General features: G+C 41.8%; 2 protein-coding genes across 6 annotated transcripts; both read left to right on the forward strand.

The window, feature by feature from the left end:
• Nucleotides 1-18: 18 nt before the first annotated feature.
• Nucleotides 19-15,267, forward strand: LOC130176865 (proprotein convertase subtilisin/kexin type 5). 5 transcript variants are annotated; one of them, XM_056388253.1, is made up of 17 exons: nucleotides 19-154; nucleotides 1,828-2,026; nucleotides 3,845-4,048; nucleotides 4,134-4,202; nucleotides 4,336-4,378; nucleotides 7,154-7,299; nucleotides 8,063-8,257; nucleotides 9,371-9,457; nucleotides 9,583-9,781; nucleotides 9,878-10,101; nucleotides 10,243-10,485; nucleotides 11,461-11,706; nucleotides 12,437-12,632; nucleotides 13,006-13,211; nucleotides 13,391-13,491; nucleotides 14,252-14,423; nucleotides 14,504-15,267. In XM_056388253.1, the coding sequence occupies exons 2-17, from the start codon at nucleotides 1,849-1,851 to the stop codon at nucleotides 14,884-14,886; spliced, it is 2,892 nt and encodes a 963-aa protein (XP_056244228.1). In that variant the 5' UTR covers nucleotides 19-154; nucleotides 1,828-1,848; the 3' UTR covers nucleotides 14,887-15,267. The 5 variants fall into 5 exon arrangements, with proteins under 5 accessions (XP_056244228.1, XP_056244229.1, XP_056244230.1 ...); XM_056388254.1 differs by lacking the exon at nucleotides 19-154 and adding an exon at nucleotides 1,241-1,375; XM_056388255.1 differs by lacking the exon at nucleotides 19-154 and having other exon boundaries at nucleotides 1,455-2,026; nucleotides 4,339-4,378.
• Nucleotides 15,268-15,371: 104 nt separating this feature from the next.
• gcnt3 (glucosaminyl (N-acetyl) transferase 3, mucin type) lies at nucleotides 15,372-17,651 on the forward strand. Its single transcript, XM_056388263.1, has one exon. The coding sequence runs from the start codon at nucleotides 15,700-15,702 to the stop codon at nucleotides 16,987-16,989; it is 1,290 nt and encodes a 429-aa protein (XP_056244238.1). The 5' UTR covers nucleotides 15,372-15,699; the 3' UTR covers nucleotides 16,990-17,651.
• The last annotated feature ends 27 nt before the right edge of the window (nucleotides 17,652-17,678 follow it).

Consider the following 17,678-nt stretch of genomic DNA (forward strand, 5'->3'; position numbering starts at 1 on the left):
CAGCCGGTGAGCAGCGTTGGCACACGCCCTCGGATACACGTCCAACCCGGAACCGCGAGAGGCCGCTGTGTCTGAACAAAAACAAATCACTTCAAATCACTTGATTTTTGCCAAAACTGGAGGGATGTGAGTGAGTTTCCAACAACAATGAACGGTAAGATTGCTATAGCTAACATGAGAAGGTAGTAGCAACTATAAATCACGATATCTTTCCAAACAATGCACTTCTTCAAACGTAGCCTATAAATCAAGCAAAAGTAGGCTGTGAATTGTTTGTTTGTTTTGTTAAGATACTTGTACTCAATACCTCTATAGGCCTACACAGCGCTATACAACCCTGTTATTCTGCTATGAACATAAAATTTTTACCATGGTTCACTATTTTCTTTCACATTTTATGCCTTTCCATAGGCCTACTATTATTTTATCCCTCCTTTTTAATACAGGCTACTATTCTTTTTTCATTCCCCTTTTTATATGATGTTAATGCAGAGAAAAAAATGAATTTCATTATAGTGTAACTGTTGCTTTGTTCATATGACAATAAAGTCTTTGAATCTTGAATTTATAAAGGCTTTATGAGCTTAAATTAATGGCTTTATTAATGGTCAATAAATTGCTGACTAATGCTTTGCAGATCACTCATAAGCCATTAACAACGACATTTGGGTTGCCAGGATGTGAAAAATCCTCATCCAGCCTGACATTTTGCAGCACTTAAATTCATTTAGGAGGACGCCTCTAAGCCATCAAGTTTGCAGTTCTAAATGTTAGTAAGCCATTGATAAAGAGTAATGGGTGTCTCTGTTAATCACCCCCCTTTGTTAATAAGAATAAAGGGTTCTACAATAAATGATCATGGCTGTAGTTATAAATGTATATATAGGCCTAAATTTTGGTCCAGATGCTCTACCTGCCTTTTCCAGAAGTTCAGTGGTCAAAAATTGGAGCGATCTCACCAATGAATTAAAACAGCTGACTAAAAAGACAAAAGTGTCATGCTGGAGTAGGATTTTCCACAACCTGGCGATCCGATTCGATTTTATCAGATTTATTAAGCATTAATAAATCATTTAAAATCTACATAATACATAGCCCAAGTGTCTTACCAGTGAGTGGTACCTTAAAAAAAACACTAGAAGTCTTCCTTTTAGGTGCACTAACTAAACTATCTAAATCTCTCATTACTGTTGAGTTACTGACGAAACTGGTGACGTGTGAATTTAAATTGGGGGTAGTATAGACACCTATTTATTTTCTAATCATACAAACCACTTAAATATTCAGTTTTCAACATTAATCCAGGGTTGTGGACTTCCTCAGCAGTATTTCAAGGTGCTTGTTATAACCATCGACATTTTACCTGCAGCCACAGGTGAGTGTTTATCAGGTTTTTTGGTGTGTCAAGTGTTATCAGATCCGGAACCTCCCTCTTTTTAGGCGAAACACTGGCATCAAAAGCTTTTGATGCCAGACACTCAATTCCTATAAAATGTTTTGGGGGAAATTATGTGAGGTGTTCTGGTTTATTAAGGTTGTACTGTAAAATATCTATCTATCTATCTATCTATCTATCTATCTATCTATCTATCTATCTATCTATCTATCTATCTATCTATCTATCTATCTATCGAGTCTTTATTTTCATGTAATATGCTGACCGCAGTCCACGCTCATTGTCCAGTGCTTCACTTGGACGAACTGGTCCAGCAAGTTATTTCTGGGCTGGTGTCTCAGAGCCCCATATCGATCAGCCAGCGTACCTGCTGCACGGACACTGCGTCTTTGGAGACAGCCCTGACTGTTCGCTGCCTTGCTGTCTTCCAGTGAAAGTCCTCGGGCGCAGCCATGGGGTCCGTCGCCGCCTTCCTGATCTTTCTCTGCTGTGTCGGATTTATCGCGTGTAAACCCTCGTCGCCCTGTCCGAGTGGACAGTTCATGCTGAAGAGCCAGTGTGTCCTCTGTCATCCCACCTGCTCTGAGTGCGACGGGCATGAGCTGTTCGAATGCACTACCTGTGGAGTTGGTGAGTAAGATAACACAGCGTGAAATAATGGCTGCATCTCGTACGGGAAAAGACAAAGTGTATGTCAGTTATAATAATAGGCTACTATATAATTCGATGCTCTCGATGTGACCCAGGTGGAGGTTTAAAAAGTAATGTTTTTGGATAGTTTCTAGAATGGGCAGCAAATGAATATTCGCCAGCTAAACTAAGGTTTCATCTAAGTTAAAAAAAAAAAAAAATTATGTTTTTTTAATTTATTGCCTCTAAATTGCTTTCCACTGGCAAATATGATAATTATTATTGTTTTTATTCATTCGTGTATTTATTTATTTTGGCCCCACAGATGCCAGATTAAAACAAAGCCATGTCACAGACTCATTAACCCATCTGAAAGCTAGGTGGAGTTTTTCTTTTTTTTCTTTTCTCTTTTTTTTCAAAAGCAACACTGTGTAATGAGTGCTGAGAGCAAAGTTGTTTAAAGGGTTTTGCATTAGAGGAGGAGCATTCAGTTCTGGTTTACCATTTACTCTTAAACAATCAAGACAGTGGCTGTAGAACTTTTTTTTTCTCGCAGGGGCACCTTTGAAATAGGTAAGAAATGAAGGTGTGATCGTTTTTCTCCCCAGTTTTCACAGTGTAATCTGATCATGTCAGAATGGGGCCTTTGTTAATCAGAGGGAAAGGGAAAAAATATCCCCTCAGGCTAGAAGTATTACTGTTGCAGTTCACTGGGCTTAAGCTGCTAAACCTGCAAGTCTCTCTCTCTCTTTCCCTCACACACACATCCCTTATATGCTTTCTGACAGTGCCACAGTCACGCATTTCTTCTTCTGCTGGACGAATCTCAGTGCACACTGCTGTAGATGTTTTTGTTGTGTAGACTTCAGTATACATCAGTATACACTGGATCCTGGCGTGTATATCTGTGTGATGTTCTTTGTGGAATGAAAGTCTCAACCCCATTCCTCGTGCTCTGTGGTTTGTAGTCATGTAGAAGCCACATTTCTCTGTGCGTGCCGTGGTTACGTCTCTGGGAAGTGGAAGGTTTTAGAAAGGCAGCAGCAGCTTGTGGCCCCTCTCCTCCCTGTCTCACACATCTTCTGTGCAGCGCTGAGCAGATGAGACAATGCTGTAACTCATCGGCTTCCAGAGATGCCTCAGGTGCCACAGCTAGGCTAGTGCGGCAGGTGGCAGAATATTAATCATTAGGGCCAACACAAGACTCTGTCTCTGCACTCAGCTCTGATCTCTCATCTGCCTCTGATTGCCCTTGTTTACAATAGTTGGAGCATCATCAGTCAGTGATCTCACATGGGGATCTGTTATTTGCAGGCCTACAGCCAGCACGCTGGGCGGCAGCCATCAGTTTAGGATGTTGTTCAGGACTTGGACATGCATTTTCTGTCTTTTTTTTGTCAAGGATGCATGAGCAATGACATGTTGTATGAATCCTCCATTTCCTGATTAACTGCCGCCGATGCACTGGCTGAGCCACGTGACACCTCTCTCTTTTGAAACAAACAAATTTGATCTCTGCAATATGTGTCTGTGCTGTAATTTGTTTTGAGCCCTGAACTTTCACACAGTTGGCAGCGAGTCCTTTCATCTTTTCTTCATCCCATGTAATTGTCGGGCCCATTTGGCTCCACCTCTGAATTTATTATGAGAAGCTCATTGATTTTCACTTCCAGAAGGGTCTAGATTTTTTTTTTTTTTTTTGGAAAAGGCCTATCCTGGCAGGAGTTCCATATGGATAGTGGCATCTTCATCAGAGGAGAAAATAGAGCAGGTTGTATGTTAACAAGTCCTCCGTGCCCACCACCTCCTTCTCCTCAGATGAAGATGGACAGGAGCGCTTCCTCCACCAAGGTCGCTGTCGGACACACTGCCCCCGGGGACTCTATCCTGACAGGGGTCACTATGACTGCCTGCCCTGCATAGCCAATTGTGAACTCTGCACAGATGGCAACATATGTGCCAAATGTCGGGAACACTACAAACTCCAGAATGGGGTCTGCCAAACAGCGTCCTGTGACATAGGTAAATGTAAAGCAGAGTTTCTGAGTAGGCTGTAGCTGAAGAGGAGGACACTCGGGTTTATAATGCTGGGTGTCTCTGTTTCCAGGGCAGGTGCAGGACCCTGATACAGGAGAGTGCATTGACTGTGAGATGGGCTGCAAAGCATGTTCCACAGGTAAGTTACACACGCTTCCTGTCTCAGACTAACACAGGATCAACAACGTATATTAAAACCCTGGTGATAATGGTGCACAAGTTTGGTTCTCGCCATCAATTCTAATGAATCACCTTTTTTCATTTGTACGCAGAAGATCCCGAGATCTGCAACAGTTGTGTTGAAGGTTACTTTCTGTGAGTTTTCTTTTTCTTGCTTTATTATTCTGTCTTCCCATACCTTCCCATATCCCATGTCTGGTATATTATCAAATGCATTCTCATTTTAGATGCCTAACATTTAATACCAGGGCTGCAACTAGCAGTGTCAGTTTTTCTGATTAGTCTGTTATATCCTCTCAACTGGCAAATTGGTTGGTTTATGAAATGTTCCCCAAAATGCCCATTGCAGTTTCCCAGAGCCCAAGTTGACATATACAAAATACTTCTTTTGTCCGACCAATACTGCAAACCCAAAGGCATTCAGTTTACAATCATAGAAGCAAACATTCATCGCTGGGAGGCTGGAATCAGATCATTTTTGGCAATTTTGCTTTAAGAAAATGATGAAAATTGTTGTAGATTCATTGTTTGTTTATTGACTAATTGTTTCAGCTCTATTTAATGCAGTAAATCTCATTATTGTCTTTTTGATGTGAAGTAGGTGTGGTGCTATAGCAGTTTTAAATTATGGACATTAAATATGCTGCCAAGAAATAATTAACCTCAAAATGATCTTGTTATTGTTTTTATTTGCGCTGCTTTTGTCTTGCTGGATAAACAGTTGGGTAATATACGGTGCCTTTCCATTAATTGTTTAGAAGAATTTGGTTAGTTGTTCTTCACGCAACAAGAAACTACAGTTCACCTGTATTTCTGTTTACACCCGCTTATCACTCGGACCCAGAGCGTAACACAGGTTACAGAGCGAGAACAGACCTCCAATTGTGTACCTCTCCCTTGAGTTTAGGCCCACTGGTATTGTGTGAGTCAGGTTACCTTCCATTTTGAGTCATACGCTGTTACCTGAGCCTTGGTGTGAGCACAGAACAGTGGTCTGCCTCACAGAGATACTTAACGGAGTGTGTTTTTATGTTATGCGTGAGGACGAGAGGAGAAGGGAGAAACAGAGCAGGTATAAGTGAAAAGCGCAACCAGTAGAAGGTGTGATTATATAGGGTGCACCATCTTGACTTCTCTGACTGCTCGTATGAATCACAGCAGAAGAGGGTTGAAGGAAAATCCGCCGCTTCACTGCACCCACCTCCTTTTACTGCTGTTACATAGGTGCACTGAGGTACTGCTTTTTATTGAGAATATACTTTTGTAACTTTTACTTTAATAGCTATGATTTTAGAGATTTAGAACGACAGGTCATCTCAATAATTTCTGCGGCTGCCGTACTTATTACATCTACCTCGAGAGGCAAGCACCAATAAAAGAAATCCAGTAGAGCATGGGCGATAATGAACTGCAGGAAGAGTCGCACTGTGATTTCCAACATTTACAGAAATTCCATTATTTGAAGGTTTACTTGTAATAATGAAAAATGTTGAAGTAAGACAGCCTTGGCATAACTGTGAATCGGTGGGGTCAGTGTTTCTCTCACATAAAACACCCCCTATTGAAAAGAGTCCCTGCATGATGGATGCTTGGTATTTATTGACATTTACCTCCCTCTCCGAGGAGCCAAGTTCAGCTAAACCAAAAAAAAAAAATGCTGTGATTTATTCTCAATATGGTTCATACCATTCATTTATATAGTGTTTCTTAACTTTAGCCACTACCTGGAGCATATTTATAACTTTTACAATCTAATTCAAGGAGTATATGTCCTAAACAAAAGTTGCTTTGGAAATGCTGATGTGCTCGCCTGGAATGGATAGTCTAATATTTGCACAGAGGGATTCTTAAACATCCCGCACATTCTTAAGTAGTGCACTGTTTCCAGGCCAGCTGCTATTGTGAGTGAGTTGATGGATGCAGTGTGGCGCCTCCAGCTGTTCCTCCTCAAACAACCACCACATCTTAGCACCAAATCCTCGGCAACGCAGTAGGAAGTGCAGCTTGGGCTGTCAGTGGTCAGATTCTCTCATGTAGAAATATGGCAGACGAGGCAACAGACAATGTTGAACTACGTAAGCTAGAGGTTTATTGCTTTTTAGCCTTTTTCATTTAAAGTGAAGTGTTCAAAGTAGGAGTCGTTCTTGCTTCAATGGTTTATGTGTGACATCTCTGCAACTCAATATCTCAGCTGCTTTCAGCTCGATTTTTTTTTTTTTTTTTTTTTTTTTTTTTTTAGGACAGCCGTCTCATGTTTAATAGCTCAGTTAAGCCCTGGAGGACTGATAGGACAGGTTAATGACAGAAATCTCCCCATGCCTCTGGGCTACAAATAAAACACCAATTAACTTTCTGCCTTAAGAAGAGAATAGAAGCATGATAAGCTTGAAGAAAAGCAGCCTACATCATTTTTTTTCATCTCCGTGTGCTGTCCTCACTGATGTTTGATTGAGTGCACCTTTTGGCCGAAGAGTGCATTGAAGTCAACAATACAGCTGCAGGTGTGCTGTGGACTGAGACAGTGCATGTTAGTATTGCCTCTTGCATGCGGCGTGTTTTGTCTTTCCTCTGGTTTCAGTTTGTCTAGCCTCAGAGTCATCTATTCGGGCAGAAACTGCCTGCAGCAACATCATCTGTCTTCCACTGTAAAGCTTTGAAAGTGCTATTAAATCACAATAGTTTTCATCAGCTCTTTGAAATTTCAGTAGCTTTTGTTCTCCATGTTTGCTTTACAAAACAAAAAAGAGCTTCATTGTGTTTAATAGCTGCGACAGCCAGGTTAAGTCAACACGTTATTGACCGATTTCACACACATAGACCAAACAGATGGTTTGCAAATTGTTATGGATTATCAATAGATATTTTGAACGGTATTTGATTTTAGTTTTGAATTAACCTTTCTCTCTACAGTTTCAGACACCAGTGCCGTAGGCATTGCCCCCAGAGCACCTATGAGGACTGGGGCAGGGGTGTGTGTCTGTCCTGCCCAGCACCATGCACAGACTGCAGGAGTGACACACGCTGCCTCGCCTGTCAGCCTGGTTACTTCCTCAACGGTACCAGTGGCAAAGAATAACCATTTTTTTAATACATTTTACTTGCTACTAACATAATGCAGGATATAGATGGCCATTTTGTTCTATATAGTGTTAGTACAGTGCGTTTTTAATAAATCACTGTGTATGTGGGAGTAATCAATCATTCTTGTTAAAGACAAATGATGGCACTCTGAGTCTTCATTTGGATTGCAAATCATGTCCGTGTCAGCAAATCTGTAACATGAGATATGTAAATGTGTGGTTTATGCAAGCAAGGAATTAGTATGATGTTGTTAGGTTGTGTTCTCTATGGGCGTCGGAGTAAAAGCTCTGAGACTGCAAATAAAGCCTGTAGCTATTTACAAAAAAAAAAGAAAAGAAAGTGAAAGTGAAAAAAATGATTTCATTAAGTTCAGGAATTTTCATTGGCATGCGATTGTACATTGTGTCAGACAGGGTCCATCTCTACATACGTGCTCTACCAACAAGATCTGGGTGATTGTTTTGAGCCCGGGCGGTCGAAAGGAATTTGGGGAGGGAAAGATCCTGGATAGGTAGACAGAGGAGAATGATTTTAAACAGTTAAACTAAATGGAGAGATGAGCAGATCTCTTCTAAGACCACATCAGAGCCACTTAAAAAGACAATAGAGTAAAAAAATAGATGTGATCTACCATATTGTGTCTGCTAGGTTATCCAAGACAGCTATTTCGTGAAACAGATGACATGTTATCCTGGAAAATAATGTAATTTTACTCTGTGTGCTGCTCTGCCCTGTCAGGAGGTGAATGTATTAAACAGTGTCCACAGCAAACCTTCAGTGACTCCAGTGGGTGGCGCTGCCAGCCTTGCCACAGCTCATGCGAGACATGCCACGGACCTCGTTCAACAGACTGTGATCTTTGTCTTGGTGGGAGCCCCTCCCTGCATGGACAGTGCCCTCTGGTTAACTGCCCACTGGGACAGTATTTTGATGGTATGAGGAACCATTTAGAGATGTAAATTTATAGGCTTGTGAGTAAAATAGAGTCAAAGAATATGAGCAAAGTACAGAAAGGCAAACGTGGTGACAGTGGATTTAGCGATTACACTGAGTAACGAGACACTTAACTGGTTGATTCACTGATGGAAATAATTGTTTTTGTCCTATGGGAGGTCAGGCCAGAGGTCAGTACAGTGTCCCGGGAATTTGAAGGGATTCAGTGTCTTGCTCAAGGACATTTTAGCATGGCGGATGCTTGCCGCTGAGACAGGGGCTTGAACTCTGCTGAAGGACCTCTAGGTTGAAGGACGATCTCCTGCCCATTGTGTCACCCTTGCCACACATCTACTGCGTCATTCGAGAGCCGTTTTATTTGAGCGATTTCAAAAGGCTCCTCTGACTCAAGCACAGGGCTCTTTATCTGCTTCCCCTTTGGTGTCTGTGTCAACAGCACCAGAGCACAGTATTCCATTGTCATCAACCATACAGGGTTTCCAGGCTAATCCTTTACATTTCTGCCTCGCTAATGTGATTGTTTATATCCATATATGGATCAGTTAGTCTGACATTGTCATTTAGCTAGGTAATTTTCTAAACTACCTACAGCTGAAAACTGTGAGTGAAAACACCAACGTTTTGCATTTTCAGTGCAGTGTGCCTTTTATGCCACTAGCGGGTAGCTGATAACTCTAGTGCTCTACTATACTTCAAGTCAATCATCATTTTTGTGCAAACCTCCATCAAAAGATGTACATTTTTTCTCACACACACACTCACAAAATAACATCCACTTTCAAGTTGTTATAACAGTGGTCCAAGAGATGTGTGACACTGTACACGTTTCTATAATGGCCGATAATATGTTGAAGGTTTCATACACATCAGTGCACTAAAAAACACATTGTGGCATGTGCTGCATTGTGTCTGTGTTGAGCAATCGGTGACAGCAGGCACCTTATCATTCATCACTTGCCCTCATTTGTGCCTGAGAAACAGTATGCCTACAGATTATTGTGCTTCCCTCTAGTGGTGAAGTTTTTAATACCTCTCTCTGTGTTCTATCAAATGTGACATTTTACTATACTATCTTTATTGTTTTTATTTCAGGGAAATACAGTGAGTGTCATCCATGCGACGCATCCTGTAAGACCTGCTTTGGCCCTCAAGCACTGGACTGTTCTTCTTGTTTCACAGGTACAAATATTAATTGTCTTCGCTGGTGACAGTAAATGTAATCATTACCCCAGTTGTTATTGTGCAGTGTGTGTGTGTGTGTGTGTGTGTGTGTCTGTGTGTGTGTGTGCATGCGCGCGCCACAGGGTATTTCCTGGACCAGGACAGTTCTTGCGTATTGCGGTGTCCATCTGGCTCGTACGCAAACTCTGCCACACAGCTGTGTGAGGATTGCTCGCCAAACTGTGAGGCCTGCATGGGCACCAGTGATAACTGCATCAGCTGTTCCAAAGGCAGCTATAAACTTTTTCTCCACCAGGGGAAGTGCTGGTCGAATTGCCCAGAGTAAGCAGCTGGCTGATCTAAGCAGTTTTAGAATGATGGTGTATTCGTGTTTACTGTATTTCCCTCTCATCATCTGTCTCCTGACTTTACTTTCAGAGGGTTCTTTGAGACAGCTGAGGGATCATGTGAGGCCTGTGACAGCTCCTGTCTGACATGTGACGGGTTCAAGTCCCAGTGTCTGTCCTGTGCTGATGGCTACTACTTAGGGAGTGGCATGTGTAGACTCAACTGCTCACTGCGGACATTCCCTGCAGATGATGGTACCTGCAGACGCTGTCCTCCCCACTGTGATGTTTGCTCAGATGACAGGACCTGTTTCAGTGAGTTATCTTTAGCTTTGTGGGCAGCTTAGCTATAAGAGATTCCAAACTGATGACATTTTGAAATGAATTGTAAAACATTGCATCACGTCCTGAAATCTCTTTGTACAACTTTACTACCCGTCCTCCATATCATTTCAGAATGCAGTTTCCTCTACTTGATGCTGAATGGTGCATGCAAAGCTAGCTGTCCCATGGGCTATTATGAGGATATGGAGGAAGGCCGCTGTGGTCAGTGCCACCCTACCTGCGCCAGCTGTTCAGGGCCCTTGGCAGATGACTGTGAGACCTGCTCGACGATTAGCCCCAAACTCTATAAGGGTACATGCTCCAAGGACTGCCTCGCTGGTACTTACTATGAAACCGAAGCTATGGAATGTCAAGGTGAGCCACTGAATTCATAGATTTGACTTGGTTAGATACTGAAGCGCTGTTGAATATGCATGGTTCACAACACAGGAAGAGAACTACACTACTACTAAAATACATCTAGCTAAAGTAATGGAGCAATGACTCTTCAGTTTTTGTTGAAGCTGTTTCAGGGAGGTATCAACTTTCAACTTTATGATCATTTTGGAGGAAGCAGTTTGTGGTGACGCAGCCTCCAAAATGATGAGACAGTCGAATCAGTACCTCTCTAAAACAGCTTCAACAAAAACTGAACATTGTAAACTTCAGGAGGGAAGGATTTACTGGCTTTAGTTATAGCTAGGAGTTGAAAAACAGCCCTCAGGATGGGAGACTGTGGTCCTGATAAAGACCCTGGATGTGTTGTAAATGTGCATATGGTTGAACAGACACTCTAATAAAATGAGAGAATAGCAGAAAGCAAAATATGAGAACGTAAAGAATATAGAGTCAAAGCAAATCAAATCACATTTTATTTGTACAGCACTTTCCATATATTAGATTATTATTTCAAGTGCTTTACATGTGCTAACAGACAGTGTACATATAAACTGTTTGCTAAGTATTTAACAGCCATTTCTATGAGGTGTATATCCCATGAGAATAAAGGCCCAAGTGACTTGACTCACTCAATACCTGGTAATACCTTTATTACTGAGTGTTCAGCACAATAAATTGTGGAACTTGAATATCTTAAGAAGTGATGAGTGAATTGGATATCTGCCACAACAAGCTGGACTTACTGGAAACCTTTAAACACAACATTAGCCGCAACAACCGTCACTACCATGTTTGACCTGTCAGAGCTATTCCAGCTTAGTGATAATAAAGTCTTTATTTAAAATGATAATCAGGTACCTCTAAAATAACAGTGGTGATCACACCCTCTTTTGTAAATGCAGTGATATCACATTTCAGTGATGCAGTCTGACTTTCTTTGATTATGTGCAGAGTGCCACCAGACTTGCATGAGCTGTTCCGGCTCAGGCGCAAACCAGTGCATTCAGTGTGAGAAGGGACTCGTGTTGGATCCAAACACACTGTTGTGTGGCGTGACAGGTGACACGGACTGCCCACCGGGGACCTACCTACACGAAGACCAGTTCACCTGCATGGGTTGCCACCGGCACTGTTACTCTTGCGAGGGGCCGGGCAACGATGAATGCCAGACATGTGCCATCCCCAAATACCTTCACAGTGAGCAATTTCTACTAATGTTCAGCTGCATGCACAGAAGTGAAATATACAAAAACCAGCCGCATAACAAAACCAATCAAGACCACATATCATCAAACTATCAGCTCTTCATAACAGTTTTGTCTTTAAAATGATGACTCATGAAATTCTTGCCTGAGTCACAGATTTTCTCTATCAGTGTTTGCAGCTGATGGACCCAGTTCAGCTTGTAACCTGGCTACATGATGAAGGCTTTCATGATAATATATAACAGCTTCAGTGTCACTTCAACAGCTGCTGGTAACTGATCAACAGATAACAGCAGCTGGATACATTGCTGATGATAATGGACATGTGTGGCTAAATTTAAATACGCTTCTTTATGTGGAAAACTGCTTTGAAAAAAATAGTACCACTTAAAATTCCAAATTGTGGAGTCTTTGCAATGTATTTTATAGAAATAGCCACTGATATTGAAGTGTAAGTGCTGAAAAGAGCTGAAGTGCCAGTCAAAGCGGAGGAACTAAAAGGAGTTGAATATTTACTACCTGTGTGATCACTATTATTAGTGCTATTAGTGTCCTCAGCCTTCAGTTTCAACGAATGACATTATGAGAACATTTGCTATACACAGTATGCGTGGAACTAGTTAGGTGCCAAAAAAAAGTGTCTAGATGAACAGGAAAGAAGAATAAAGAAATATAAAAGAGTGCATAAGTGAGCATTAATTTGTCTGTGTGCTGTTTTCCAGATGGCACATGTGTGAGCGAGTGTCCGGCTGGTACATATGACACAAGGCAGGAAGCTGATGGAAAGGAGCTGGGATTCTGTTTGCCTTGTGACCACGTCTGTTCCACCTGCACTGGGGCATCGCCTAGAGATTGCCTCACCTGTTCCCCAGCATACCTGCACCTCCTTCAACTTTGTGTGACCCATTGTCCCACAGGGTACTACATCATGGGATGAGAAATGTTTACTTTGTGGTGAACCACAACCCTGTTAATCGTCTGTTGACTTTCTCCCCACCCTCTAACGGATGATGTAAAACCACAGAGCACTTCTGTTTGAATATGAGCAGCTTATCTGCCTGCCATTTTGTTCTCCATTCCTAATGTGTCCCTTAATAAGATTTTGTTGCTGATATTGAATTTTTTTAAATTTTTTTATGTTGACTGATAATTATCATATTTGATTTTGAGCTTGCCATAGATGGAAACATGCTTATGAATCTTATTAAATCTTAAATGATGTCTGTAAGAATCAACAGCCTATGTACCTTTCTGACTGGTTGATATTGATTAATTTCACACATTTGTTCAGGTATTACAAAGACGGCTCCCGCTGTGAGAAATGTGACAGGTCCTGTGAGCTGTGTACGGGACCAGGGCCCGAGTCCTGCAGGGCCTGTCCACCTCCTCTTCTGGAGCTGCAAGGCACCAAGCTGTGTGTTGAGCGCTGCCCTCACCGCTTCTATCGGCTCGGTGACGTTTGCAAACAGTGCCACACCAGCTGTCAGACCTGCACAGGTACAGATAAAGCAACAACAGTTCTGCACTACAGCAGTCATTGTGGTTTGATTCCGATATCAGTGATTAGCTTAACGTCTGCCACCTATTGTCTATATCTTGGTAATGTGTCAACACTGTTCATTTGTTTTTCACTTTACACAAGATGTGAGAATATGCGTATGTACGTGTGTTTGCAGATGCCTCACCTCAGAGCTGCCTGACATGCGACTGGGGGAGCACTCTGAAGGAAAAAGTTTGCTATCCACGTTGTGAGGAGGGGCGGTACTTCTCAGAAGAGGTGTGGTCTGAGCTACAAATTCATGAACCCTATTGCTTTTCTTATTATAACTCTTATTACGTAAAGGGAAAGGATAAGTGTTTCCTTCTTAACTTCTAACCGGTCACACTATTTATTCCTTAAATCAGTGACTATACATCATAAAAGTGGGTGGAGAATTGCTGATGTATTTATAAACGAGATCCTAATCTCATGTCTTCCTCATTCCAAAGTCATATTTAAGTTAATGATTAAAGGCCTCGACAACATGCAGTATTTCCTCATCCAGCTTCTTACTGTGTGAAAAAGTTTGCAAAGGTTAGAAAATATTTGGTTATTCCAGATGTTTCCATATTTGTATTTTTGTACCTTTATACTGATTCAGCTGGAAAAATGTGATATCACATACTTTATGCACCAATCAGAATGTAGCAATAATTGATGAAAGTTGTGTGTTGCCCGACTCCTGTAAGTCAAATCTAATCAAACCACAACTCACAGTTCTAATGAAGCAAATTACTTTGTTAGAATAACATGAGTGTTAAATGCGTAATAAAATAATAAGTAAGGATTTTTTCTTTCCAAATGCTGCCTCTGGTTGTTACTGAGTTCATAATGAATATTTAATGCCATAAAGACATACTACTAATAAAGCATCTGTCTACAACAAGATGTCAATGAAAGGCACACCTGTTTCACTCTGTCCAAACAGTCCACATTGCTGACAATGTTTTTCTTTTATTTGCGTTTTACAATAATTTGTGCAATTGTACCATGGCAGGAAACCTGTGAGCCATGTGACAGCTCGTGTAGGCATTGTACCGGCCCCAGAGCTGACCAGTGTCTGACTTGTCACCGTGATTCTGCTCTTCACGCCGTGGAGAACCGTTGTGCCCGCTGCTGTCAGGCTGGAGGGAATGACACTGGTTGCTGTGTTTGCGACAGCCGCTCAGGTAGAGATTCGCCTATCGTAAGAAACACAGGTTTCTTTGGACGCAACAATCTTCTGAAGTCATTTTTTTTTGTGTTCTAGCTCTGTGTGTGGAAGCCCCCCAACGCAAGTCAGGTGACGACCAGGTGACTGACCTGAACATGTCCTCCAGAGCTCTGAATCACACCTCAGCCGCCTTGCCTATTACCCTGTTGCTAGCACTGGGGTTGGCTCTGGCTGTATTTGCCTTGGTCAAAGCTCACGCCAGGAAAAGGCTTTGCTGGAGTCAAAGCTACGAAAGACTGAGTGGCAGTGCCAGTATCAACATGCCGCACGGTGTGCCCGAGCCAGACAGCGGAGACGAGGTGGATGTTGTGTACACCAGCAGAGGTGGATCAGTCTATCGACGTTACAGCTTCATCCATGAGCAGGACACTGACGCAGACCAGGATGTGGATGAGAGCACTTGTCTCAATCAATCTTAGATACATCCAAAGCAGAGCTTACTGTAACTGAGGAATATATTGTGGATGCTCACAATATCATGACTGACAGGTGAATTCAAATTAGTTCAGTTAATGTTTAGAAGAGAATGTAGTGGTAAGTTTCTTTTGGAGTCTGGGTGTTTATTTTATTCTACGAAGTGCCTGTATCTTTATAATTCACATTCTTAGATGAGGCATTTGTGACTGGAAAAAAAAAAAGATATAAATACATATAGTTGTGTATATGTATGTATATGACCTTTTCTTTTTTTTTTTACTTGATATTAAAGAATTGTGTAAGATTTGTGAAACAGTATCATGTGTAATAACTGCAATCTGCATGATTTGTTGTAAATAGAAAAATAAATGAAATAAATTCTACCTAATGTCCCCAGTACATCTTGAAAACTGGCTACATTACTGTACAATGGCTATCCTGAGAGTGACTGATGGTGTCATGTCACAGTAGAGTATCATAAAATTACATAGAAAACAATCCAAGTGTACCAATGTGATGTGTGTATCATGAAGGTGTTGTCCACTGGCACAACTCAAAGCAAAAAGATCCTTGAAGTGTTGATATATCCACCAGGACATGCAAGAGATCAGATCCTATTCAGGAACTATTGGCAGGTATGCTCAAGAAATCCCTTCCACACCTTTGTTTGACACACCTCCATTTAGGGCTGATACAGTTTGCAGTCCTTTATTACATGAAGCACTGCAGCCTTTGCCCACTTGGTCAATCTATAACCTGCATTGAGGAAAAGGCTACCTGTTTTGTCGGCACCACTAAACAGGACTTTTGTAAGGATGGCAGGGTTGTTGAAGGGCCTGATGTTGCGGAGGACCCTCTGTGCCATCCTCATGGGTATGTCCTTTTCTTTTGTCCTTTGGGGAGCTAGCTTAAGCAGGCAGTCAATGCCTGATCTCAAAATACCACAGCAGTTCTCTACTGACCTTCCCGGCTGCTCAGCTATCATCAGTGGAGAAATACATGGCAAGAAAAGTGAATTAGAAATACTTCTGGCATCTAGGAAAAAGCGGAAGCTTTTATCTGAGGATTTCTACCTGAATGTGACAAAGGACTGTCCAGCTTACACTGAAGAGAGAGGTTTCATTACAGTGCCTCTCAGTAAAGAGGAGAAGGATTTTCCCATTGCTTACTCCATGGTGATCCATGAGAAGATTGAGACGTTTGAGCGACTTCTACGAGCTATTTATGCTCCTCAGAACATTTACTGCGTGCATGTGGACCAAAAATCCTCGAAAGAATTTCAGCAGGCTGTGAAGGCTATCATTTCATGTCTTCCCAATGTGTTTGTAGCAAGTAAATTAGAAAGCGTGGTATATGCCTCATGGTCCCGAGTGCAGGCAGATCTGAACTGCATGAAAGACCTGCTGAACTCGGACATCCAGTGGAGGTACCTGCTCAACACCTGTGGGACAGACTTCCCCATTAAAACCAATAGAGAGATGGTTAAAGCCCTGAAGGCCCTGAATGGAAGAAACAGCATGGAGACTGAGGCCACCAGTGAGTACAAGAAAGGCCGCTGGCAGTATCATCACAATGTCACCAACACTGTTTACCGGACAAATGAGAGGAAAAGCCCTCCACCCATTGACAGCCCCATGTTCTCAGGGAATGCCTACTTTGTGGTCACAAGAGCCTTTGTGAAACACGTGATGCGGGACAGAGAGGTCCAGAAACTTCTGGAGTGGGAGAAGGACACATACAGTCCAGACGAGCACCTGTGGGCCACTCTACAGAGGATGCCCTCAGTTCCCGGATCAGTTCCTGCCAACATCAAGTATGATATGTCAGACATGCAAGCCCTCGCTCGTGTTGTGAAGTGGAGCTATTTAGCAGGAGATGTTAAAAAAGGAGCCCCGTACGATCCTTGCACTGGCACTTACAGACGAGCTGTTTGTGTGTACGGAGCTGGTGACATCCAGTGGCTCCTGAGACAACAACAACTCTTTGCAAATAAGTTTGATCCGGAGATCGATGATGTTGCCATTAGATGTGTGGAGGTAGCACTGCGTTTCAAAGCTTTAGGCCACAGCCAACTGATGACAGATCACTTTTCTACCACTTTGTAATGCTTATAATCATTTGAAATGTAAAATATGTTAAGGCAATCCATACAGAACCTTCTACTGAACCGTTTTGACATATTGACAAAATATTATGTTCTGTGTCCATCAATATTGTCAGAATATTATGTAATTTTTATAATGCTCAGTGTTTTAATGGTATTGTTACTGTATAGATATAAATCTTGTTATGTATATTTCTTATATTCTATGCCATTATTTATTTGATTTCCATGAAGTCTGTACTGGTGATGCCATCTACTGGATTCTAAGAGGAAGAGCTCAAAACAATAAGAAAAAAAAAAAAAATTACCTATAATAATTGTATTACTATTTGAATCCTGTCAACATACTTGCCTTTTGGTTGCTATTCAGTTTTAGTGCTGCTGTATAATAATCTCCATCTTGCTTGCAAAACAGGCACTAAATTTAATAAAAACAGAGATATGGATCAATGGGCCTGTTCTTGATACGAGGCTAACTGAGTTATCCAGAGAAGAATGTCGACGATTTGGCATGAATCTGGAATCTTTTTGGTTCTTCCAAGCTGGTTTAAAGTAAATCTGCAGTCCTCAAGTCCAAATCTGCATGAGCGAAGGTTACTGAGAGTGAGCTGGATCGTGACCAGGTTTTCAGGTGAACCCAAAACATAAACTCATTTTCAGATATGCATGTCTTGCTTTCTTATATTTATA

Source organism: Seriola aureovittata, chromosome 10 (assembly GCF_021018895.1).
Source record: "Seriola aureovittata isolate HTS-2021-v1 ecotype China chromosome 10, ASM2101889v1, whole genome shotgun sequence".
Taxonomy (NCBI): domain Eukaryota; kingdom Metazoa; phylum Chordata; class Actinopteri; order Carangiformes; family Carangidae; genus Seriola; species Seriola aureovittata.